This window comes from Mesoplodon densirostris, chromosome 16, assembly GCF_025265405.1.
Source record: "Mesoplodon densirostris isolate mMesDen1 chromosome 16, mMesDen1 primary haplotype, whole genome shotgun sequence".
Taxonomy (NCBI): Eukaryota; Metazoa; Chordata; class Mammalia; order Artiodactyla; family Ziphiidae; genus Mesoplodon; species Mesoplodon densirostris.
The window spans coordinates 54,487,758-54,513,962 of record NC_082676.1 but is presented as its reverse complement, the minus strand read 5'-3'; the positions used below and the strand labels follow the sequence as shown (position 1 = coordinate 54,513,962).

The 26,205-nt window shown below is 45.8% G+C and overlaps 1 protein-coding gene across 1 annotated transcript in view; it reads left to right on the top strand.

Moving 5' to 3' along the window:
- BMERB1 (bMERB domain containing 1) overlaps nt 1–26,205 on the top strand; it is a 115,734-nt gene that overhangs the window by 53,658 nt on the left and 35,871 nt on the right. The window contains exon 2 of the mRNA XM_060077933.1: nt 14,718–14,841. Within this exon, the coding sequence (XP_059933916.1) occupies nt 14,718–14,841 (124 nt within the window). The remainder of the gene's footprint in view (nt 1–14,717; nt 14,842–26,205) is intronic.

Below are 26,205 nucleotides of genomic sequence, written 5' to 3'. Positions count from 1 at the left end.
ATAGATTCATAATTGTCTATATTCATGAAGTCTTTCTGAGATTGCAGGGCTGGAGGACATCTTTAAAGAAATGAACCTTGAATAATAGGATGAACCTGCAGAAGTACCAAAAAACATTAGTTGTCTATGCAATTTTAAATTACCTTATTGTTATTACAGGGTTATCAATTTCCATGGTTTTAATTCGACATTCTTACCAATTCCCTCTGAATTAGGGAGAATATTCTCTGTAGGGTCTTTAAGGACCTCAGAAACCAATCTGAGCCCTTCTGCTTGGGGTTGGAGAAATACAACAGAGTGATTTGATGACTCATTGAAGGTCACTTAGACGTGTTGGGGTGAGGACGCTGAATAATGAAAAAATGACATGACAGATTGTTAGATAGACTGTCAGAACTCATGTGTCATTTTCTTCAAAGCCTCACCCCAGAGGTAACACACACATTATTCAAATGAAAACCTTTCTGGAAACCTCCCTTGGGAACTGCAGTCCCAATCTGTGTTGAAGTCTTGTGAACATCCTCAATGGTGATAAACCTTTGCCATGGAGAGGGAGTTTGAGGTTTGGAAAGGTCATTCTGAGCCAAATAAAGTGGGTAATCAAATCACGTGAATATAAAAAAGTGAATATAAATGTGTTAAACTGCTTTTCTCGAATGGCTCATAAACTGATTTGAAAGCAATGATCAAAGAAGAGTTTGTTTATTAATACCTCTCCTTATTCCAGGAAGGATTTAATCACCATATTGGAGTCTTTTTAAAAGGCTTGAGGAATGTTGGTATTATTAGAAGCATAGGTCATTCTGAGGTGATTCCTTGAAGGGTAATATTCTAGAACAGTCGTTTAAAAAAAAAGAATTGCTTTCCACTACCTTAATATGATCTCCCTCCCCCTTCCCTCCAGACCTAAGACTAGCTTTGTGGACGATGCAGGTGGGACACACAGCTTTTTAGTGCTTCTCATTCTCCTTAAAAGGTGTGGAAAGGGTTGGGGTAAGAAGTAGGGTATTCCCGGTGAAGGGAGTTCTGGGGAGGGAGGTAAAGTTGGGGCAGGGGCTCCTGGGGCTGATCTCCTCTGTCCTTCCCTACCCCCATCTCCAGCTGTGGTGTCGGCCTAAGGTTGTCTGATCTCTCTTTTGATGGTGGTGGTGATGCTGCTGCTGCTGATGGTGATGGTGGTGATGGTGATGGTGGTGATGCTGAGGCTGCTGATTGTGATGGTGGTGATGCTGATGCTGATGATGGTGATGATGATGATGGTGATGGTAGTGATGATGATGATAATGACGCAGAAGATGATAATGATGATGTGATGATGAGGAGGAGGATGCTGATGATGATGACGGTGATAGTAGTTGTGATAATTGACACTCACCAAGACCTCACTGTCCTTATGATGTACCAGGTACCACATTAAGAGCCTTACACACAACCTGTCATTCAACCCTCACCACAGCCAATGAGTAACCTTTATTATTATCCCCACTTAACAGATGATGGACCTTGACAGTGGGAAAGGTCACATAACCAGCTTACCAGCCTTGCAGATAGTTATTATGGAATGATAACTAGGGTTATTAGACACACTTTAAAAACGAAAAAGCAAAAACTCGAGAATGTAAGTAACTTGTCCAAGGGCACAAGCCAGTAAGGGGCAGAGCCAACATTTTAACTTGAGTCATGCTGTCAGCTAAGGGTGTTGTGCCATAGCTGTTGGCGCTGAGCTGGGTCGGGTGGATGATACCCAGCGAGCAGGAGGGCAGTCTTACTGCTTGGTTGCCTCACCTCCTTCACTAAATCTAGGTCCCCTTCTACAGAACACAGATTTTGCCCACGAGGATGTTAATGATCCCATCCTGGGACCCTCCACAGTAGGTTCATTTGGTCTCCTCTACTATATACATTGTGATTTCCTGAATAAAGTTCCCCAAAAGATGCTTACACCCTAATCCTCAGAACCTATGAATATGTTACCTCATACAGCAAACAGGAATTATTGTTGCAGATGGAATTAAGGTACAGACTTTGAGATGAGAAAATTTTAAGGGATTTCCCCAGTGGACCCAGTCTAATCACAATGAGCCCTTAAAATGAGAGAGGCTTTCTTGACTGGGTCAGAGAGAGATGTGAAGGGCAAAGAAGAGTCAGAGAGATGCAGCATAAAAGGACTCAACCTGTCATGGCTAGCTTTGAAAATGGAGGAAGTGGCTATAGGCCAAGGAGTGTAGGCGACCACTAGAAGCTAGAAAAGGCGAGGAAACAGATTCTGGGACTTCCCTGGTGGTCCAGTGGTTAAGACTCTGTGCTTCCACTGCAGGGGGTGTGGGTTCGATCCCTGGTTGGGCAACTAAGATTCCCATATGCCGTGCAATGCAGCCAAAAAGTAAAAAAAAAAAAAAAGAAAGAAAAGAAAAGAGAAGAAACAAATTCTTCCCTAGACCATCAGTCCTGCTGACACCTTGTTTATTGCCCAGTGAGACCCATGTCAAACTTCTGACTCCAGAACTAAAAAATAATACATTTGTATTCTTTTAAGCCAATAAATTAGTGATCATTTATCATGGCAGCCATAGACAACTAATACACAGATGGATATTTTTTTTCTTTTTCGCCTCTTGCCTTTTATTAACAGTTGTCCACGTTTGTTTTAGCTGGGGAGGCAGTTTAAGCATGAAGTCAATGTGAGCAGTGACTATCTGCGGAGAGGAAAGCCCCTGTGTGGCTGTCATGGTCCCCCCTTGTGGCACCTCATTACTAGTCACAGTTCTCAGCTGGCATTTTATTTTATTTATTTTATTTTTTTGCTGTACGCGGGCCTCTCACTGTTGTGGCCTTTCCCGTTGTGGAGCACAGGCTCCGGACGCGCAGGCTCAGCGGCCGTGGCTGACGGGCCCAGCCGCTCCGCGGCATATGGGATCCTCCCGGATCAGGGCACGAACTGGCGTCTGCTGCATCGGCAGGCGGACTCTCAACCACTGCGCCACCAGGGAAGCCCTTAGCTGGCATTTTAGTAGAGTGGTCATTACCAAGGTGTCACCCTCCTGTCCATGGTTTTCCTGTTCTTCCCCCAATTCTGGAGTCCTCCATGTTCCTCTCTGTCCAGACCAGTGCTTCTGGGCTGAAAAGAGCTAACATGTATTGAGGACACCGTGCCAAGGGCTCTATGGATCCCCTCAGTTAATCTTCATAATGAGCCTTTGTGGTGGATTCCATCACTCTCTGCCCATTTCAGGAAACTGAGGCACAAAGAAATGAATGAAGAATCGCCTTAATGAAGTGCAGATTGTGGGGTCCCCTCTCGGGGGATTTTGATTCAGTAGACCCTGGAGAAGCCCAGAGAGATGGATTTTTTAGCCACACTCATGTGGGTCTCATGTCCGTGCTCCCAAAAGCACTGTTGAAAATGTGGGTCTAATAGAGAACAGACTGGTGGTTGCCAAGGGGGAGGGGGGGAGGGAGAGGGATGGACTGGGAGTTTGGGGTTAGCAGATGCAAACTATTACATGTAAAATGCATAAGCAACAGGGTCCTAGTGTATAGTACAGGGTACTATATTCAGTATCCTGTGATAAACCATAATGGAAAAGAATAATGTCTATATGTGTATAACTGACTCACCTTGCCGTACAGCAGAGATTGCACAACATTGTAAACCAACTATACTTCAATTTAAAAAATTTGAAAAAAAAAAGAAAAAGTGGGTCTACATCACTGGTTTTCAAGGGAGGATGAGTTTGTGCCCTATGGCAATATTCACAAATGTTTGAAGACACTTTGGGTTGGTGGGAGGATGCTGCTGGCTTCTAGTGGGTGGAGACCAGGGATGCTGCTAAACATCCTACAATGCACAGGCCAGTCCCCCCGCTAAGAATGATCCAGCCCCAAATGTCAGTAGTGCTGAGGGTAAGAAACTCAGGTCCCAACAAAGTGCTCAGAGGCTGCCAAGTAGGGGAGGTGAAACTCTTGCTTTCCCTTTGGTTCCTGAGCTTTCAGAATGAGCCTTCAGATGTTCTCACATTCTACATCATTACTTCCAATTTACAGATAAGGAAACTGAGGCTTAGAGAGGTGAAGTCATTTGCCCAAGGGCAGCAGTTAGAAGGAGGCAGAGCCAGGACTTAAACCCAAGTCAGCTTGACTCCAGTGCCTGTTTCTTAACCCCACTGCTGACTGGGCCTTCTCCCTCATTACTTTTGTGACCTTGGACAAGGCCGATGTGGCAGAGAAAATAGAAACTTGAGAAAATAGAAACTCGGAGACGCTAAAAAAACATGCCCAAAGTCCCAGTAGAGAATAATAACCATGGCCATGATTTAAAGACAAGTCAGTTTCTTCAAAACCTTCCTTGGGAGGTGACTGTGATTACAAAGAGACACCACAGATGGGAAGGCTCCGTGCAGCGGGAGGTATGATAACTCACAGGACCCAGAGGCATCCTTATTCACAAAGCAGAGGAGGAGGGCACGGAGCATCTGAATTAAAAGCAGTTACTTTAGCTTCTTGGGAAATGGTGACTCACTAAAAGCAACCTGCTGTTTCCCATTAGATTCACTTTATAGCGAGAAGGCGAGATGCTTGATACATCCCATAATAGGATGTTTGGGGGTTGAAATGGGCTTCTTTCCTACATGAATGATTGATGACAATAAAAGCCTGGGGTATCCCCAGGAGCCTTTGAAATGCATCAGGATATCCATTCCCAGAAGTGGGGCTCAGATATTATTTCCCCAGTGTTTAAGACTCTCTGTAGGGTTGATACCAGGAAGACGTGCCTGTGGGTACCCAGGGTGGTGAGAGCTAAGGGCCTGGCCCCTTGACAGAGGGCTGGTGGGGCCATTCTTGGACCCTCTGTTCGGAGCAGGCATGGGTCTAAATGACCGTCCTTCTCCAGATCTGATGATCCTGACTTCGTCTCCTCCCCCATGTTAGTCTGACTCTTCCAGGGAAAGGACAGCTGATACTGACCACCCTTTATCACGCCCAGGCATCGCGCCGAGCACTTGACATGGTTTCTCACTTCATCTCCATAGCAGCAACTCCATGAGGTAGGAGTTACTGTCCTATTTTACAGAAGAGGAAACTGAGACGTGGGAAGAATCAGTAATGTGTCCAGATCACACAGTTAATGGTAGAGCCAGGACTTGAACCAGAGTCTGTCCAAACCTACTATCAGGGGTAAGCTGTTGGTGAGCTATGACTTTTCTCCCCAACATGTAAGCCCTTTCCTACAAGGTCAACTTGACGAGGGCAAGGGTTTTGTCTGTTTTGTTCCATCCCCATTGCTTAGAACAGGATCTGGCACGAAGCAGGTTTTCAATGCATATTTATTAAATGGATAATAAGAACAAATATTACAGAGAACTTTGTATATGCCTGGCACTTATGCAAATTCACTAAAAGATGTGTATGATTGTCCCCATGTTGCAGATGAAGCAACTGAAGCCCAGAGTCAACAATTGATGGGACCGTGGTCAGCCTGAGAGGTGGCCCTGAGACCTGAAAGTCCATGCCCATAACCGGCCCCTTCACATGCCATCTCTGAGGGCTCACATGGCTCCCAGAGCATCTGTACCCAACACATTTTTCTTTATTTTAAATCTGTTTTGAACAGGTAACACCTGCCATGGTAAGATTTCAAACAACATAGCTAACAGCAAATCACCAATGTCAGTGTCTTGGTGATGTTAACAGTGGTGGGTGCTAGGGGAAGCGTAGACGGGAATTCTCTGTGGCATTGGCTTTGCAACTTTTCTATAAATTGAAAATTATTCCAAAATAAAAAGCTTATTTAAAAATCCAAACAATAGAAAATGGTGTGTTAGGTGGAAGGTGATTGTCCTCCAACATTGACCCCCGTCTCCCACATCCTCCAAGGACAACCACTGTGGCCCTTCTCTCATATGTCCTTCTGAGGATGTTCTAAGGATGCTGGATGCCTAGTAAGTGTTTGTAGGATTGAAATGAATAGGTTCACCTTCATTAAATTGCTTCTGTCATACAAGCTGGGATGAAATAATGACTTGAAATGGCTGATTCATCTTTGGGTGAAAAACTTGACACGTGATTGCAAATTTTCCTTCAGCCCTCAGTTCTTATTTGATTTCCAATGAGAACTGAAGAGTTTGGGCCCACTGCTGCCTGTCAAGGGACCATCAGAACCAAATCCTGTTGTGTCATTCCACATCCTGTCAGACATGGAGGTGAGGCTGCCCTAAGGACCTCTAAGACTCTCCCCAACCCAACTCTCCCAACTGGAATTCAGTTTTACAACAGCTTTCCCAGGAGGTGGGAGATGCCCAGATGCTCTAGCATCAAGCCACATTGAATTAGGTTGCAGAAAAATTACAGGCATACCTTGTTTTATTGCACTTCCCAGATATTGTGTGTGTGTGTGTGTGTGTGTGTGTGGTTTTTTTTTAACAGTGTAAAGTTTGGCTTCAGATATGCAACTTGGTGTTATTCAGACAATGGTTTTCCACTATCAATATTAAGCCTTGAAACGTTATGTTTCCAGCCAACGTATATTCTTTTTTTTTAGATGTTGGGGGTAGGAGTTTATTAATTAATTTATTTATTTTTGCTGTGTTGGGTCTTCGTTTCTGTGTGAGGGCTTCCCCTAGTTGTGGCAAGCGGGGACCACTCTAAATCGCGGTGCGCGGGCCTTTCACTATCACGGCCTCTCTTGTTACGGAGCACAGGCTCCAGACGCGCAGGCTCAGTAGTTGTGGCTCACGGGTCTAGTTGCTCTGCGGCATGTGGGATCTTCCCAGACCAGGGCTCGAACCCGTGTCCCCTGCATTAGCAGGCAGATTCTCAACCACTGCGCCACCAGGGAAGCCCCGATATTGTGTGTTTTTGTTTGTTTGTTTTTTGGCTGCACTGCGTGGCATGCGGGATCTTAGTTCCCGAGCAGGGATTGAACCCACACCCCCTGCAGTAGGAGCGTGGAGTCTTAACCACTGGACGGCCAAGGAAGTCCTCAGATATTGTGTTTTTTTACAAATTGAAGATTTATGGCAGCTCTGTGTCAAGTCTGTCACGCCACCTTTCCAACAGCATATGCTCACTTCCCGTCTCAGTGTCACGTTTTGGTAATTCTCACATTTCAAACCCTCCACCAGCAAAAAGATTATGACTCAGTGACGGCTCTGATGATGGTTAGCATTTTTTAGCAATCAAGTGTTTTAAAATTAAGATGCATACATTGTTGTGTGGTTTTTTTAGACATAATGCTATCGCACACTTAAGAGACTACATTAAAGTGCAAACCTAACTCTTATATGCACTGGGAAACCAAAAAATTTGTGTGACTCGCTTTGTTGAGATACTTACTTTATTGCAGTGGTCTGGAACTGAGCCCACATTCTCTCCTACGCTCTCTTTTCTCCAATTTTCGATCTTTATGATTACCAAAGAAGAAAGCCTCAGTTTGGTGGTTTGTCTTTAACACCTCTCCAGTACTTGTTAACTTTTAGTACTTGCTAATCTACTTGGTTAAGAAAGAAAAATTAGGCCTTCAATCTGAGCCTTGAGCAGGCTACAGTATTTAGCCAGAATTTGATAACACCACTTTGTTTCCATTGGACTTATGGTTATGGCTATTTTCTAATTATGCTAAGTGATGGTGACCTATTATTTATGGATGTGATAATGAAATTTCCTTTAAGGAGTTTATGTGAGTGAAAAAAAGTCAACATAAAGAAGTATTGAGTACCTGATAGTATAGTTAGTGTTTAGCTCATGCTGCTGTAACAAAATACCATAGACTGGGTGGCTTAAATAACAGTTATTTCTCACAATTCTGAAGGCTGCGAAGTCCAAGATCAAGGCACTGGCAGATCTGGTGTTTGGTGAGGACCCTCTTCCTGGTTTGTAGACGGCTGTCTTCTTGTGTCCTCACATGGTGGAGAGCAGAGAGAGAGGAAGCAAGCTCTGGTGTCTCTTCTTATAATGGCACTAATCCCATTATGGAGCCCCACCCTCATGAGCTCCCCTAACCCTAATTACCTCTCAAATGCTCCACCTCCAAATACTATCACATTAAGAGTTAGGACTTCGGGCTTCCCTGGTGGCGCAGTGGTTGAGAGTTCGCCTGCCGATGCAGGGGACACGGGTTCGTGCCCTGGTCCGGGAAGATCCCACATGCCACCGAGCAGCTGGGCCCATGAGCCATGGCCGCTGAGCCTACGCGTCCACAAAAAAAAAAAAAAAAAAAAAAAAAAGAGTTAGGATTTCAACATATGACTTTGGGAGGCGAGGTGGGGGTCGGGGGAGCCACAAGCATTCAGTCCCTAACAGATAGTACATGATGGTGGTAGATTCTGTATAGTAATTAAGGTTTTGGAAACACTATTCTGTAGCCCTTTGTCCTACAGCCTGGGTTTTGGAATCAGACAGACCTGGGTCTGTGCCACTGACTGGTCGAGTGACTTTGGCCAATCACTTATGTTCTCTCTGAGCCTCATCTTTTTTTTTTTTCCCGGTACGCAGGCCTCTCACTGTTGTGGCCTCTCCCGTTGCGGAGCACAGGCTCCAGATGCGCAGGCTCAGCGGCCATGGCTCACGGGCCTAGCCGCTCTGCGGCATGTGGGATCTTCCCGGACCGGGGCACGAACCCGTGTCCCCTGCACTGGCAGGCGGACTCTCAACCACTGTGCCACCAGGGAAGCCCTGAGCCTCATCTTATTAACCTGTAAAGAGAGGGTGATAATGAGTGTACCTACCTGCCAAGGTATTTAGGAGCATGATGAGTTAGTGCTGGACTCCTAGTAATGCTTAATATGAGAGAGCTCTGGGTGTATGAAATTAGGAAGCAGAAGCAAAAGTGGGCATTGTCCAGGGGACCCTGGGCTTAACTTCTTACTGTGACCCATGGCTGGAAAAGACGAACCAGGGAAGACTTCTCTTTGGTCCCCAGAAGTTTTCCTTCTTGCCTGTATTTGAATTACGAGTTTCTAGGAGATTGTCAGCCCTCATTTGCCAACCCCACCGCCTCCGCCCTCTCCCCGGGTAGCTTTAAATTTTCAAGATAAATGATTAAACCTGCTGGCACATCCCAGTCATGTCCGGGGCTCAGCTCTTGTTTGCTGGTGCTGCTGTGCTCATGAGGCATGAATCTCCCTGGTGTGGCATTTGGGGATAAAAAGATGGATTTAGCTGCCTCATCCCCCAGAAGTGACTCAGCTGCTGGAAGCTGACGGACAGCAATGGCAGTTGGAGCCTTGGGGACTTCTGTGCCTTCGTGCTTCGTTCTCTCTACACAGCCATGCTTTGCTCTCTCTTAGAGCCTTGTTACAACTGTCTTCTCTAGTCAGCCTGAAACGCTTGTCTGTCTCCTTCCAGGATTTGTCCTCCTAGTGGACACCTTCATTGGCAGCTGTTGGATGCCTGCCTTCTAGCTGGAGAATGTTGTCAAGGTTTCCATCATGCTAGTTCTATTACACAAGTTCAGACTGAAAAGAAACCGACCATGCATGATATTCACTTACTCACACCCTGTACCAGCATTTCTCAGAGTCTGGTCTGAAGACCTCCTGTATGAAGGTCCTTGGACATGACCCCCGCCCCTCAACCCAGGTGTATCCTAATCCCTGGGGGTAGAGCTCCCCAGATAATCACCGCACCTGCGAACTCTTAAAAACAGCTACTCTCCATGTACCTAATGCAATAAAATAGACTCAGTTTTCTCTATCGCTAAGGTGATGATGGTACTTCTTAAGTGGAGAGGTAGTTCTTAAATGAATAGAATTGATGACAACAAGGGCTTTGGAGTAGGACAGAGCTGGTTTTAAATCTTGGCCCCCTCACTTACTCCTTTTCCTGAGCCTCAATCTGCTCATCTGTGAAATGGATGCTAACAGTATTTACCAGCCAGGACTGTTTGGGGAATTAAATAAGGTGATTTGATCCTGGCATGTGATAAATGTGCAATAAATGTTAGCTATTATCATTACTGGCTAAACCTGTTTTTTTTTTGGTTTTTTTTAACCTTTAAACTGGGGAAATGATAGCATCTACCATCTAGGGTAGGGGTGCAGGGGTTGGCAAACTTTTTCTGTAAAAGGCCAGATAGTAAATATTTGATGTTTTGTGGACCAGTCTCTGTTACAGCTACTCATTCTGCTGTCATAGTTCAAAAGCACCCATAAATAATACACAAATGAATGAGCGTGGCCAATGTTCCGATAAAACTTTATCTACAAAATCAGGGAGAGGGCTGGCTACGGCCCATGGCTGTAGCTGGCTAACTCCTCAGCTGGGGTGTTGTGAAGATTAAATGAGATAGGCTTGTCATGAGCCTAGCACAGTGCCTGGCACAGAGCAGTGACTAAGAGAAAGAATTCTAACTGTTCCATATCTGATTTGAGGGCTAGGCTTTGCTCGTTTCTCCAGGGGAAGGAAAGCATCCATGAGCAAGACTTTTCAACAGAGGTATCAGCTCCATCCTCTGCCCCAAGTCAAAGCTAAATGTTCATCTCAGCACCTGGAGCCTGGCAGTGCCACCGCCTCCATCCTCCCCCAAGGATGGAGGTAAAATGCCAGTCCATGGGGTGTGATTAATTCTTTTCTGTCCCACGCTTTTTTTTTTTTGTCTATTTCTTAAGTTTTTTTTTTTTTTTTTTACATCTTTATTGGAGTATAATTGCTTTACAATGGTTTGTTAGTTTCTGCTTTATAACAAAGTGAATCAGTTATACATATACATCTGTTCCCATATCTCTTCCCTCTTGCGTCTCCCTCCCTCCCACACTCCCTATCCCACCCCTCCAGGTGGTCACAAAGCACCGAGCTGATCTCCCTGTGCCATGAGGCTGCTTCCCACTAGCTATCTATTTTACGTTCGGTAGTGTATATATGTCCCTGCCACTCTCTCGCTTTGTCACAGCTTACCCTTCCCCCTCCCCATATCCTCAAGTCCATTCTCTAGTAGGCCTGTGTCTTTATTCCTGCCTTACCCCTAGGTTCTTCATGACATTTTTTCCCTTAAATTCCATATATATGTGTTAGCATATGGTATTTGTCTTTCTCTTTCTGACTTACTTCTGTCCCACGCTTTGCCCCAGGGTATGTTGCCATTTTCAGCATGTGTCCCACGGAAATCAGGTTGCCCATCTAAACCATGATGTACGAGCAATGAGGATACTTACATCTGCGGGGCGGTTAACTACGCGCGTTCACATCCATAAATGCATTTAACCCTCACCTGAGGCTGTATTATGTGGTTAAGGCAAGCAGTTAAGGGGAGAGAGAGAGAGAGGGAAAAAGGGAGAGGGAGAGGGAGAGAGAAGCTAGATTTGAATTCTGCCTCTGCAACATTCTGGTTTTGTGATGTTGGCCAAGTCACTTTGCTTCTCTAAGCCTCAGCTACATCTTCTATAACATAGGGATTAAATGAGATGTTACACATAAAGCCTACAGCACAGTGTAGCACATGATAGCTATTGAATCCCATTTTGCAAAGGAAGAATGTGATGCTAAGAGGTAAAAGGGCTCATTCAAGGTCATGCAGCTGGTGATTGGCCTCAGACCAAGGATCTCTAACTCTGACCCCCAGCTGGTTTTCACCATGTCCCACTGCCCCCACCCACTGCATCCCACTCATCCCCACCCCCACCCCCCAGCTGCTTCCAGGGACTCTTGCTGCTTCCAGCCACGGCTGTGCTCCATGCACAGTGACTAAATCTCTTGGAGACAGTGACATCGCTGTCAGGGAGCTTGTACGCTTGTGACCATTCATCACTGTAGTGGATTAAATAGTGTCCTCCCAAAAGTCCTATCCACCCAGAACCTCAGAATGTGACCTTATTTGGAAATAAGGTCTTTTCAGGGAGAATTAAGATAAAGATTGAAATGAGATCATACTGAATTAGGGTGGGCCCTAAGTGCAACAAGACAGTAAAGGACAGAGGAGGATACACAGAGCCACGGGGGAGAAGGCTATGTGAAAACAGAGGCAGAGGTTGGAGTGATGCCGCCACAAGCCAGGGATTGCCAGGAGCCACCAGGATCTGGAAGAGGCGAGGAGGGAGCCTCCGCTAGAGCCTTTGGAGAAAACACAGACCTGCTTCTGGCCTCCAGAACTGTGAAAGAATGAATTCCTGCTGTCCTAAGCCACCCAGTTTGTGGTGATTTGTTACGGCGGCCACAGAAAAGTAAGACACCACCTCGACCCTCAGATGTGAATGGATGGGGGGTATCGGACTCAGAATGCCTGTGTGAGGAAGGGGCAGCAATGGCGGGGCGAAGGGCATGTGCTTTAGAGGCAGACCTGGGCTCAGCCCCTTCCCTTGCCAGCTTTGAGCTATTTTCCTTATTTACTAAGAAAGAGGACATCCTCATCCTTCTGGCTTGTGGTGAGGATTAAAAGAGATGGCGTGGCACAGTGGGGTAATAACAAAGGTAATCGTAACCTTTCATCAAGCATGACATGCCTTGGTTAATTCAATCCTCACAACAGCCCAGGGTGGAAGGAGTTAGCAGGTGCAGTTGATGTGATGTAGACCTCGGAGTAAAGCAAGAACATTCCTTCCCTACATCTCCTTCTCTACCCATGAAGAGCAGTAGACTACTGCATCCTTCCAAATCCAGCCATTCACTCTGGAAATGTGGCCTAAAGGCACCTCTTAGAGGCACGCGGAGATTGATCTCTGAGAATGCTCATCACAGGGCTGCTTCTTCTAGTGGGGGAAACAGCAAACAATCTAAGTGTCTGGGATTTGGTGAAGTGGTTCATGATACAGCCACAAATAGACACCACACAGCCTTTCACACTGCTGCTGGGGAAGAGCATCCAAGGACGTGTGGAAACGCTCGTGAAATGTCATTAAGTGAAAAGAGCAGGTAATAAAATGGTGAGATTCTAATTTTATATTACAAAGACCAGACCTCCATGATGGTATATGTATGTGTATAACATACGTATAAATATATAGCATCTTTTTAATTTTTTAAAATTTAACTTGGTCCTTTTTTTTAACTTATTTATTTACTTATTTATTTTTTAATTTATTTATGGCTGAGTTGGGTCTTTGTTGCTGTGCTTGGGCTTTCTCTAGTTGCGGCAAGCGGGAGCTACTCTTCGTTGCGGTGTGTGAGCTTCTCACTGTGGTGGCTTCTCTTGTTGCGGAGCACGGGCTCTAGGCGCGCGGGCTTCAGTAGTTGTGGCACACGGGCTCAGTAGTTGTGGCTCTTGGGCTCTAGAGTGCAGGCTCAGTAGTTGTGGTGCACGGGCTTAGTTGCTCCTCAGCATGTGGGATCTTCCCAGACCAGGGCTTGAACCCATGTCCCCGGCATTGGCAGGCTGATTCTTAACCACTGTGCCACCAGGGAAGCCCGATATATAACATCTAACTACTAACATCTTTGTGTATGTTTTTCCACTATTTAAAAAAGTATAGATGTGTTTATATATAACATTATATATATAAAACACATGTATAAAACCATATATATTACCCTACATATGCACACTACCTATATAATATATATAATCACATAAATTACCATATGTGTGCACTGGAAGAATGTACACCAAGATGTTAGCAGCAATATATGAGGAACTATGTATATACATATATACGCATGCATACGTACTATTATGGATTGAGTGTTTATGTCCCCCACGAATTCATATTTTGGGGCCCTAATCCCCAGTGTGGCTGATTTGGAGATGGGAAAGTAACTGAGATTAAATGAGGTCATTAAGTGTGGGGCCCTGATCCCATAGGATTAGTGTCCTTATAAGAAGACACACCAGAGAGCTCTCTCTCTGCATGAACACAAAGAGTCCATGTGAGTACAGTGAGAAGGTGGCTGCCTACAAGCCATGAAGAGGGCTCTCACCAGAAGCTGACCCTGCCAGACCTTGATCTGGGACTTCCAGCCTCCAGAACTGGGAGAAAATAAAGGTCTGTAGTTTAAGCTGTTCAGCTTCTGTTGTTTTGTTATGATAGCCCTAGTGAACTAACATACGTGCATATATACACACAGATATATTTATATATAGTCGTATATATATAGTGTCTTTCTATGTATATGATAATATATATGGCTATATGTATGTGGTATATATATATGGTTATATATATAGTTTTTTAATATATGGTTTTACTTATATGACAATATATATAACTCTAATTATAAATATAAGATCAGAAGAATGTCCATCAAAATGTGGATAGTTGTTCCCTCTGGGCAGTGGGGTTATAGGTGACTTTTTACTTTGTTCCCTTTTGCTTATCTGTATTATCTGAATTTTCTACAATAAACCCGTATTATTTCATATTACTATTACATTACTTAGTATTCCTATAATTATTAATGGTATTGCTAAAATAATTGTTATAAACTTTTTTGTGCCTAAAGTTGGCATCGATCTTTGGCGACTGGGAGAGGGTGAAAAGGCCATGGTCAAAGGGACCGGAGGCTCAGAAGCCGGGACCAGGCAGGGCTGTCAAGGCCATATGTATAACCTTGAACAAGTTTTTGTGACCCCGCCTGAGCCTCCTCTTGCCTTGTAACAGAGTTCCCATGGAAACGTGCTTTCCAGTTTCCAAAGGGCTGGCTCACAAATACACACTTGCAGCACTGGCAGAGATCTGTGTGCCTTCTTGGGCTGTGAAGGTTGCTGGGGCAAAGAGGAGGCTGTCCAGAGGGAATTCTTGAAAACCCATGCAGCCTTGGGGTCCTGATGCCTGTGTTTTGTGTCTCCTGCACAGATCAGCTAGACATCATCTCCATGGCAGAGACAACCATGAGGCCAGAGGAGATCGAGCTGGAGATGGTGAAAATCCAGCGTCTCCGGGAAGTCTTGGTCCGGCGGGAGTCTGAGCTCAGGTTTATGTGAGTGCCTGGGGGAGGTGGTGGAGAAAAGGAAGGGGTGTTTAGGGGGAGGACACCGGAGAACCTGACATTTACTGTTTATTGCTGTGTGCCAGGCACCGGGATGAAGGTATTACATACATTCTCACAACCACCTAGAGACGTGGGTATCTATTCCTCTATTTCTTAGTATGTAACCATTAGTCAATATATGGCCCTATATACGATGATTAAATTAGTGCCTGGGTCTTGCTTTCCTGATTTTTTTCTATTTTTATGCTTCCAATTTTTATTTTTTTGTATTCTCAAAGAGCACAGAGCTTATATTTTGTTCCAAAACTATAATTAAGCTTCTTACACATTGTTTCTAACATTAAAAACATATCACTAGTGTTTACAATACACTCCCCATGTTTTAAAAGGAAGGGAGACAGAGAATGTGAGTTCTTTAAAGTACTGAAGAGCTCCCTTCAGACTGTGGGTGCTCAGAAGGGCCAAGGTTGCTTTTGTGACGATGGCTGTCACTGCGCATTTACTGACCTTTGCATCGTGTGTGTGTGTGTGTGCGTGCGCGTGTGTGTATGTACATATTATCCCCGCACCTGGCACACACACAGCAAGTGCTCAGTGACAAGATTAGCTAACACGTAAGCTCTAGCCCTGGGCCAGGAACTGCACTAAGCTCTTGACTTGTGACCTCACTAAATTTCCCCATGTTGCCTGTGAGTCCGACTGCTTAGAGACAAGTGTCAACAGTAGACACTTGAATAAATCAAATTATCTAAAACATACAGAAGGATGTCAGTGCAGTCAGGACATATTTTGGGGGCTCAGTGACATACTTCAGGGGAGGGGCTGGCTTCTTGGCCCCTGGAAGTCTTGCTAGCAGCCTGCAGACAGAGGTGGATGATAATGAAGGCTCCCCCCAGGCCCTGCCTTTAGAGTATGTAGCCTTGCCTGGAGGTACACCACCTTGTCAATCTCAGAGATGCATGATGGACTCCAGGATGGCCAGGGTAGAGATCATGGCCCACTCAGACCTGGATAAACACCTCATCAGATGATGCTCTGTAGCCTCCCGGGCTAACAGGCTATGTGTGGACCATTCTTGAATTCAGTTTCCTGGCTCTTTCTCAGAGCCAGGCCCTCACCTCCCTGTAGGGCTTATGGTGCAGGTAGGTCCTATTCTTTTTTTTTTTTTTTTTCTTTTTGCGGTATGCGGGCCTCTCACTGTTGTGGCCTCTCCCGTTGCGGAGCACAGGCTCCGGATGCGCAGGCCCAGCGGCCATGGCTCACGGGCCCAGCCGCTCCGCGGCATATGGGATCCTCCCAGACCGGGGCACGAACCCGTATCCCCTGCATCGGCAGGCGGACTCTTAACCACTGCGCCACCAGGGAGGCCCAGGTCCTATTCTTGCCTCCATTTTAGAGAAGAGGGAATTGGAGGTTAAGAAATTTACCCAAGGTTGCATTAGCTAATAAGTAGCCAAGGTAGGATGCAGTCTGACTCCAGAGTTTTTATTAAGTGAGTGAATAAGTGAAGGAAGGATGGAAAGAGGGAAGGAATGAAGGAAGGAGGGAAGCTCTGAATATATCTGCCAAGATAATGCCTTAAAGAGTATAAGCTCCTGAGGGCAGGGATCTTATGTCTCATCTTCACTGTTGGATTTTCCCAGCATCTTGAACACTGCCCGGCACTAATTAGGCCAATTAGTATTTGTTGAATGTGCAAAAATTGTTCTTTCACACTCCATCCTGACCCCAGTAGCTTCCCTGCACACACAAACACACACATACACACACACACACACACAACGAGACCCGTTGGAATAGGGTAAGAGGGAAATAGAATTTTAGACTGTACTAAGCATTTACAGGCTCAGGTGGGGAAGCTCGGAGTGACGGGAATGTGACAGCCCTTGACTGAAATAGTCCCAGTGACTGTAGCTGTAATAACCAGGGTGAGATTGGTTTTGTCACACCTGCTGGGAAGTAATCAAGTTAATACCCTCAGCTCCCGTGCAGACTGTATGAGTCAGATCATATTGCATGGCTGAGGGTGTCTTCTCACTTTACCGTCTCCTGCCATGTTGATTCTTTTGAGAATGGGTTTAAAGGCTGCTGTCCCAACACCCCCGGCGTTCAGCATTATTCTTCATGGGTTTCCATTTTCTTGGCCCCTCTCTCTTGCCCTTTCCCCTGGGACTCACAGCTTCAGCTTGTTCTGCCTTCCTCTCAGCGTGAACTCATAAGAGTGGGTTCAGGGTCATTCTGGCTCTCTTGCATCCTTGCCTGTGACCTTGGGCACATGACAGGCTTCAAAAGAACTGCTGGGGCTTCCCTGGTGGCGCAGTGGTTGAGAGTCCGCCTGCCGATGCAGGGGACTCGGGTTCGTGCCCCGGTCCGGGAAGTTCCCACATGCCGCGGAGCGGCTAGGCCCATGAGCCATGGCTGCTGAGCCTGCGCGTTCAGAGCCTGTGCTCTGCAACGGGAGAGGCCACAACAGTGAGAGGCCCGTGTACTGCAAAAAAAAAAAAAAAAAAAAAAAAAAAAAAAAAAAAAAGAACTGCTGTTTACCACAGGCACTGTTATACTGCACACGTGCTATGTGTGTTGTATGCATTTGCTCACTTATTTTAGCTTTTTGAATCCTCATAAGACCCCTGAAGGAGTGGTTCTATTCCTTCTATTTTATGGATAAGGAAACTGAAGTTAGAGAGGTGAAATAACATTTTCAAGGTCAACAGATAGTATGGGTGGAATTGGGACTTGAACCTGAGGTGTCTGTCTCAGAGGCAGAGCCCTGAACCCTAAGTTAGCCTGTTATTTATTCCCAGCAGAAGGATGCCTTTTCTCTGTGCCTTGCTCTTCTAGAATGCAAAGACAAACTCCCGGTCAGATGCCCACAGTCCCACAATCCCACATTGGGTTTGGTCTTGTTCCGTGCCATCTTGAATTGAGTCGGGTGGAAACAGAAGTCATTCTATTGAGTCAGGCTTTGGACTTTTTCATACCCTTTCTCTGGAGAGAAGTGATTTATTTGAAGCCTAAAATGATGAGCTCCAACTTAGTCAAGGTTTTCAAGTTCACCTGCTGGGAATTTGACGTAGTGCCTTATTCCTCTAAGGGTTCTCAAGGACCTCAAGAGTCAACATTTATAGAACCCTTAGCACAGATCTAGGCCTTGGCTAAGCCCTGTGCACACATTATCACATAACCTACGAAAAATGCTCGCTAGTGGAAGGATGAAGCAGGAGTGCCTCCGGCATACCTGCTGTCCCTAAGGCTTACAAGGTCAGGTTCAGAGAAGGGCTATGAGTGACCCCGGTGAGCATGTGTCTCCACCGCACACCCAATGCATCTGCTCTCAATGTTCTCCCTTCTCTTGTCCCCTAGTTTCCAAGTTGCTAACTGGTGTTTAGAGATCTCCCTCTTGAATCTGGCAATTTTACAAGCTTCATTTGGATGAGTCAATAAACCCCTTAGTATCACGAAAACACCACTTTAATTGGCGGCAAATGTCCAGGAGGTAAAACTTGAAGCCTCCTTTGTTCCGTGCTCGATCCTCCGTGCCACCCACCTCCCAGTCCCTCCCACTGCTGCCCCATCTCCATGCCTCTCACCGTCCTGGCCTTCGGAGGCTGTCAACAACCTCAGACTCATTTTCTCACCCTTAATTCCAGCACTGACTCACACCATTAGCTTTTCATAACCCCTCCTGCAGCTCCGCTGGCCTGCCTCAGCCCTTCCACACCTTCTCTACAAGGCTGGTCCTGCTGTTTATCTGGGTTTCAGATAATTAAGTATCTTCGGAGGTGGGGGGCGATTATCTTCATTTTACACCCGCTTGCAGGATTGTCATAAAGGGACAGTGGGCTCTGTCTCTCAGCTTGCTCTGAGTGGCGGCAGCTTCTAATTAATGAGTCAGAGCTGCAGTTGGCAGGGGAGATGGGCTTGTGAAGGACAGATTTCAGGAGCACAGTCCTTGAGTTCCAATATTTCCAGACTCTGGGCTTGGACCCACGTAACATCATTTTATTAAGAAGGACCAAGTGCGGTGAAGCGGTCGTGCCCTAGAACCTGTCAGAGGTTCAGGGTGTGGTGGTAGAGAGTACATGACTTGTAAACTTTTCAAATACTTGCTATGCTGGGCAGTGTTCTAAGTGTTTTACATGCATTGATCATTTAATCCTTACTGCAACTAGACATACAACATCCTCCTTCCCCATTTTATAGATGAGGAAACTAATGCACAGAGAGGTCAAGTAACTTGCCCCGGGTTGCCCAGGGTCTGTGAAACAGCAGATGATATAACCCCAGCGTTCTGGGTCCAGAGTCCATGATCTCAGCCATGATGCTATAGGGTCTCTCAACTGTTTTTTGGGGGTTTTTTTTACATCTTTATTGGAGTATAATTGCTTTACAATGGTGTGTTAGTTTCTGCTTTATAACAAAGTGAATCAGTTATACATATACATATGTTCCCATATCTCTTCCCTCTTGCGTCTCCCTCCCTCCCACCCTCCCTATCCCACCCTTCCAGGCGGTCACAAAGCACCGAGCTGATCTCCCTGTGCTATGCGGCTGCTTCCCACTAGCTATCTACCTTACGTTTGGTAGGATATATATGTCCATGCCTCTATCTCGCTTTGTCACAGCTTACCCTTCCCCCTCCCCATATCCTCAAATCCATTCTATAGTAGGTCTGTGTCTTTATTCCTGCCTTACCCCTAGGTTCTTCATGACATTTTTTTTTCTTAAATTCCATATATATGTGTTAGCATACGGTATTTGTCTTTCTCTTTCTGACTTACTTCACTCTGTATGACAGACTGTAGGTCCATCCACCTCATTACAAATAGCTCAATTTCGTTTTTTTTATGCCTGAGTAATATTCCATTGTATATATGTGCCATATCTTTCTCAACTGGTTTTGAACCCCAGTTCTACTTCTTATCGACTCTGGGCCCTGGAACAAATCTTTTGCCCTGTTGGGAATTCCTTGGTGGTCCAGAGGTTAGGACTCCAGGGTCTCACTGCCGAGGACCCCAGTTCAATCCTTGGTCAGGGAACTAAAATTCCATAGGCCGTGCCGCATGGCCAAAAAAAAAACGTTTCTTTAAGGGACTTCCCTGGTAGTCCAGTGGTTAAAACTCCACGCTCCCAATTCAGGGGTCCTGGGCTCGATCCCTGGTCAGGGAACTAGATCCCACATGCTGCAACTGAGATCCAGTGCAGCCAAATAAATAAATAAATAAATATTTTTTAAAAAAGAAAATCTTTTGCCCTGTTCCAGCCTCAGTTTTCCCCTCTTTACAATGGGACATTGATATTTCCCTGGCAGCGTTGTCGCAAGGGATGGAAAGAGAGGACACGTGAAAGTGGGTGGCTCTTCCTAGGTAATAAGCACATCAAAATTTCCTTCGCTCCTTTAATTGTTAATAGCATGCTTTGAGGGAGAAGAGAGGAACAGGACTGCTTCGTTATCTCCAGAGAAGACCGAGAAAACACCCCTCTCCCTGAGAAGCTGGGGAGTGGCTCTCACCCATCAAGTCCAACTCTATTCTGGGGCCTTGACTTTACTATTGTTGTTGTTATTTTTAAAAAAATTTATACACCTGCATTCTTTATCCCTTTAATGAGCTGATAATTCTGAAGCCTGTTAGGAAAAGCTTCAAGCCAAGGGCGAAATGAAGCATGTGCATTTATGTAACTTGACACTTCTCAGCCGCATTTGGCAGTTTCGAGATGCTTTGGATGCACTCTGGGTTTTAAATACCATCTCCTAAGAACAGGTCAGCATCATCAGAGCCACTGTACATATCAGGTGGGAAGAAATGTCCTTAATTGCAAAAGATCTAAAAAGCAATTTGTCTTGGACAAAATATACGAGAATTTGAGGAGTTGGGGAAGAAAGGGAGGAAGGAGACCTCGAGGGAAGAGGAGAGGGATGGGGAGGCGAGAGAGGATGGGGAATGTCCCAGGTGAGACCTCTGAATGGAAGGACCCCCCTGAATTTCTAAGTGTTTGGGGAAATAAGGATGAGGTTGGGGATCTGGGCTGATCAAATGGAGAAAAAATATCCCCCAGTGGATGGGCTTCTGCTGTTCCAAGTTGCTTCTCGAAGTCAGAATAAGCTTCAGGAAAGGAAATTCTTCTCTTGGGGAGCTCTGGCTGTCTTACCATAAAGGATTTCATGCTCTTGGCTCTAAGGATCTCCTCTGGGCCCTGGTGAGCTGGGAAAGGGATCACTGTATTAGACTCTTATGATGGTTACTTTTATGTGTCAACCTGACTGAGCTATGGGGTGCGCAGATATTTGTTTAAACATTATTTTGGGTGTGTCTGTGAGGGTGTTTCTGGAATAGATTAACATTTGAATCAGTAGACTGAATAAAGCAGATTGCCCTCCCCAGTGTGGGTGGACCTCATCCAATCTGTTGAAGACCTGAATAGAACAAAAAGGCTGAGTATGAGGGAACTTTGCCTGCCTGACTGCATGAGCTGGGGCATCGATCTTTTCCTGCCTTTGGACTTGAACTGAAAAATCAACTCCTTTTGGGTCTTGGGCTTGCTAGCTTTTGGATTGGAACTTACACCATTGGTTCTCCTGGGTCTCCAGGTTGGAGACTATAGATCGTGGGACTTAGCCTCTATAATCCTGTGAATCCTCATAAGAAGTTTATATCTATCTATTTATCTATCTATCTCTCTCTACATATCTATATATCTCTATCCAACAGTTTATCTCCTGGGTATACCCTAGAGCTGCTCTGTATAGTTGGGTATGCACTAGCCCCATGTGACTATTTCAATTTAAATTAATTAAAATTAAATAAAACCTAAAATGCAGTCCTTCAGTAGTCCTAACCACATTTCAGGTGCTCTTTAGTCAATTATGGCTAATGGCTATCCCACTGGAAAGCATACATTTTTGTAGAACATTTCCATCATCACAGAAGAAACTCCCACACATGAATGTCAGGAGGCATATTCCAGAACATTCATATCAGTCGGTTCCCACCTCATCTCCCTGCTTTTCATCTTCAGCCATTGTCCCCCTGCAGCCCCAACCCCTGCTTTCCACGGGCCTCCTTTCAGTCCCTCCCCCTCCAAGGGAGCCTTTTTGTCGGGGCTGTTCCTTCTACCTGGATGCCCCCACTCCCACCTGGTTAACTCTCCCCCTCCCCCCAGGGCTCAGATCCAGGGTCACTTCCGAGGGGAAGCCTTCCCAGCACTTCCCAGGCTGTGTCCCATCCTATCACCATAACCAAGATCCTTTGGGTCTTCTAAGGAGAAGCCTTTCCTCCATTTATAAATCTATGTTCTTCAGTGTGAGTACGTGTTCCCCATCTCTCTTCTGCTCGATGCTGGCCCTGATAAGGACACAGGCTGAGCTGTTTTCACTCTCAGCAATGTCGTTAGCATCCAACACATGGCCAATGTGAGTAGGTGCTCTGTGACTATTTACCTAATAAATGAGCAAGAGCTTGACTTCCCTTCTTTTTTTAGTGCCTGACTCATTTCAAGTGGGTCAGTCTATAGTATTCTTACAGAGTGGTTGTGTGACATAGCAGCTTGCAGTGTAGACACTTTACAAAGTGTATGAGTTTCCTGTGGCTGCTGTAACAAATTAGACAAAGTTGGTGACATAACATACAGGGACTTTCCTGGTGGTCCAGCAGTTAGGGCTCTGCACTTTCACAGCCAAGGGCCTGGGTTCAATCCCTGGTTGGGGAATTAAAACCCTGCAAGCTGCACGGTGTGGCCAACAAAAACCAAAAAAAAAAACAAACAAAAAAACCCACACACTTATTCTCTTGTCGTTCTGGAGACCAGAAGTCTGAAATGGGGTTCACTGGGCTGCCATCAAAGTGTAGGCAGTGCTAAGCTCCTTCTGGAGGCTACAGGGGAGGATACTTTACCGAGCACTTTCCAGCTTCTAGACCCTTGTTTCTCATGTTCCCTGCTGGCCGTCCTTTCCTCCATCTTCAAAGACCACAGAGTGGGATCGTCCAATCTCTGCTGGCATCAGCCCACCTGTATAACCCAAGATAATCTCCCCATCTCAAGAGCCTTACTTGAATCACACCTGCAAAATCCTATTTGCCATATAGGGTAACATATTCACAGGTTCCAGGGATTAGGATGGGCATATCTTGGAGGGACATTATTCACGTTAACTGACTACGGCAATTCATTTAAGGGCTAAGCGCAGAGCTGGACTCCCAGTGTGGCAGTGACGGTGACAGGGATGGCCGTGGCGAGGCCGAGCGGAGGGGAAGGCAACATACACTATATGGAGAACCTGCATCGCTTCTTCTGATTCCGAGTCTTCATCATTCTTTGAAATCTCCCAAGGAAAAAAAAAGCATCTTATGAGACAGAGAGAGAGCATGCTCAGTAATGCGTGCACAGTGCCCTGATAATTAAGGGTTTTCCCCTCTCTTTGCTTGTCTCCGGGAAACTGCTGATTTGAGTGGCAGCTGGGGTTGGGAGATGCTTGTCCGTATCACTTGATCTCAACTGAGGACTCAGTTCTTTGCTCTGCACTTAGCTCAGAATCAGATAATGCTTGCCTGGGCCTCATTTCTTTTCAAATAAGAACCAGCCCTCTCTTGATATTTCCAGGACAGGCTGCTCAAAGAGAAATGGGAGGGGGGAAAATGCAAACAACTTAACAGATTTGCCTTCGTGTTTTGGGTCTACACAGCACAGCCACTCATTAAGACAGTATCCAGATTTACATCTCTGACTTTGTTTAATTGGCTGCTAGTCATTGAGTGATCAGTTACACAGATCTTTGCTCCTGGAATTCTGGCCCACTCTTGGTCCTTTTGTCCTCTAAACTCCTCAGAGGTTTCAGATGAGATTAGGTCAATCCAAGACCTTCCTGGTTTGGGTTCTGCCAAAGGCAGGGCAGCCTGTTTTTTTCATTACTAAATATCCTGGTCTTTGACAGAGTTGCTTTCTGAGAAAAAGAGAGGCCTATAACTTTCTCCAGATTATACTACACCTACCTTTGAATTCTAGCTCTGCCATTCGTAGGCTGTTCAATCTCGAACAGATACCTTAACCTCTATGAGACTCAGCTGCCTCATCTGTCAAATGGGATGCAGCCAATACCTCCCAGGGTGGTTTTGAGGAGTAAAAGTGATCATGTTTATTAAGTGCCCGCCCCCATAGTGCCTGCTACAATATAAGTGCTCATTAAATGTTACTTTCCTTTCCTTCAAGAAGAAATTGAGTTTGGAAATTAACAGATGCTTGGTAAGAGCAGACATTGGGCCCATGTTCTTGGTTTTTAGTAGTAGGTTATTTATTTTGAAGAGGAGGCACAGGAGAAGGGAGGAGTTTGGAGGGGCGAGTGAAGGTCTCTTCCATGACATGGAGGTACATACAGACCAGAGAGGAGGTGGCTCAGGGGCACCTGAAATTTGTCTTGAAACATCTGAAGGACTGTCATGTGGAAGGAGGAGTTGGTTTCTTCTTTGTGGAACTAGAACCACAAATGCTGCAGTGAATCCAGTTACCATCCCAGCATGAAAGAGGCCTTTCCACATATCTGGAGCTCTAAAAGTTGGGACCTTGGGAGGTAATGAGTTTCCATACCTGGAGATATCCAAGCATTTATTTATTTCTTCCTTCATTCAACAAGCACATGCAATAAGTAATACAGATGAGGACTTGCCCTAATGGAGTCCAGGGGAGGAGACAAAATCTGGATGTCTCCAGAGTGAGAGATGGAAGCTTCAGATGGGCAGTGGGGTAGGGTAGCAGGTGCTGAGGTGCTATCTATGGTCAATTCTCAGTGTTGTCATTATTACTAATTTATCTAACGTCTCTCGAGCACATACATGTGCCAGGCACAATGCTAGACTTTTTACGTAGACCACCTGGTTTCATCTTCATAGCAACCTGATGAGGCAGGTTTTAATAATACGAGCCACAATTTACAAATGAGGAGACTGAGTTTTGCAGAAGTTAAGAGGCTTGCCCAAGATCACCCAGCCAGGGTTGGGATTCTAGCTCTGTAGCCTGACCCCAGAGCCCCGCTCTGCTGTGTTCACGCAGTGCTAGTGGTTGCCTCCCAGCCCACTGCCCCTCCTTAGAGAACCAGCCCCACATGGGGGAGGGGTTTCCGGCCTCTCCCTGCCCCCCTCCTCCAGGCCAGAGCTCACTGGTCTACATTGGCTTAGCTTGGGCCAATCAGAGTCTATCTCCTGGGATACAGAGAGACTGGGCCAGTTAGGTGATGGGAGATTTGCAAACCAAAGACTGTAGGTGAGCAGAGAAAGTCATACTTTGGTGGGAAGGACAGCACAACTGCCTTACGAGCAGCAAACAAGGGAGACTGGGGCCCCCAAAAGCAGAAAATGAACTTGGCCATGACATTCCCATTCCAGTCCTCAAGCTGCCCTGCTGAACTGGGACTGTAGTAAGATGCCACATCTTCTTATACCCTGGGTGTCTACTCTCCAGACCCTTGGAGAAATACCTCCCACCCATGTTGCCACAGCCTGGAGAAAACCAAAATCCATGGCGATGATGTCTGTGAGTATCCAGCGGGTTCCTCTCTGCCCCTAGGCTTGGTTTCCTCGGTCCTGTACCCCCATCTGTGTGGATATGAAACTCAGATGCTTCACCACTTTCCATAACAACAAAACAAAACAAAACCCTATGCTACTCCCATTGGAGGAGTTTTAGAACTAAGGATCACGAAACGGGTTGCACTGAGCTCTTCACAGCAAACAATTTAAAAATCCACATTTGACATTCCTGGCTGATAAGGTCCTTTTCACCACCCTGAACAAGGCAGTTCTTGGCCCAGTCTCACCACCTTCCTTGTTCTTCTCCTTTGTCTCAGCTCCTTCCATTCCAAGTAAGACAAATTCCTCTCCCTGTCCTTGCAGAGCTGTTTCACCTTCTTCCAAGAAGCCATGGCACCAAAAGATGCCTTGGGTTCATGAGAACACTACCCCAGGTGTTTGTCAAGCTATGATTCCCAGCAAAATTTCCTCCCCAAGGGGAATTTGGGTACCAGCTATTAAGGTATTAACATTTCCCCAATTTCTTACACCTTTACTAATATATCTTTATTTCTGTTCTTTCTAGTCTGTGCTGGAACGTTCTATTGAAAACTTAGCTACGCTGAGAACTCTACTTCCCAGAATCCCTTTCCCTACATTGTTCCAAGTAAAAGGTGGGAGATTCTGGGAGGCAGAAGGGAAGCAGCAGTGTTGACCTTTTAAGGGCCACCATGGTTAGACCATGGAGGTAACCAGATACAGAAGTTCCTGCTCATCCTCACTCTCTGCTGCTTCCGGTCCATCTTGTCTTCCTGACCAACAGTGGCCCCATGTCTTCTAGACACTGGGCAGACAA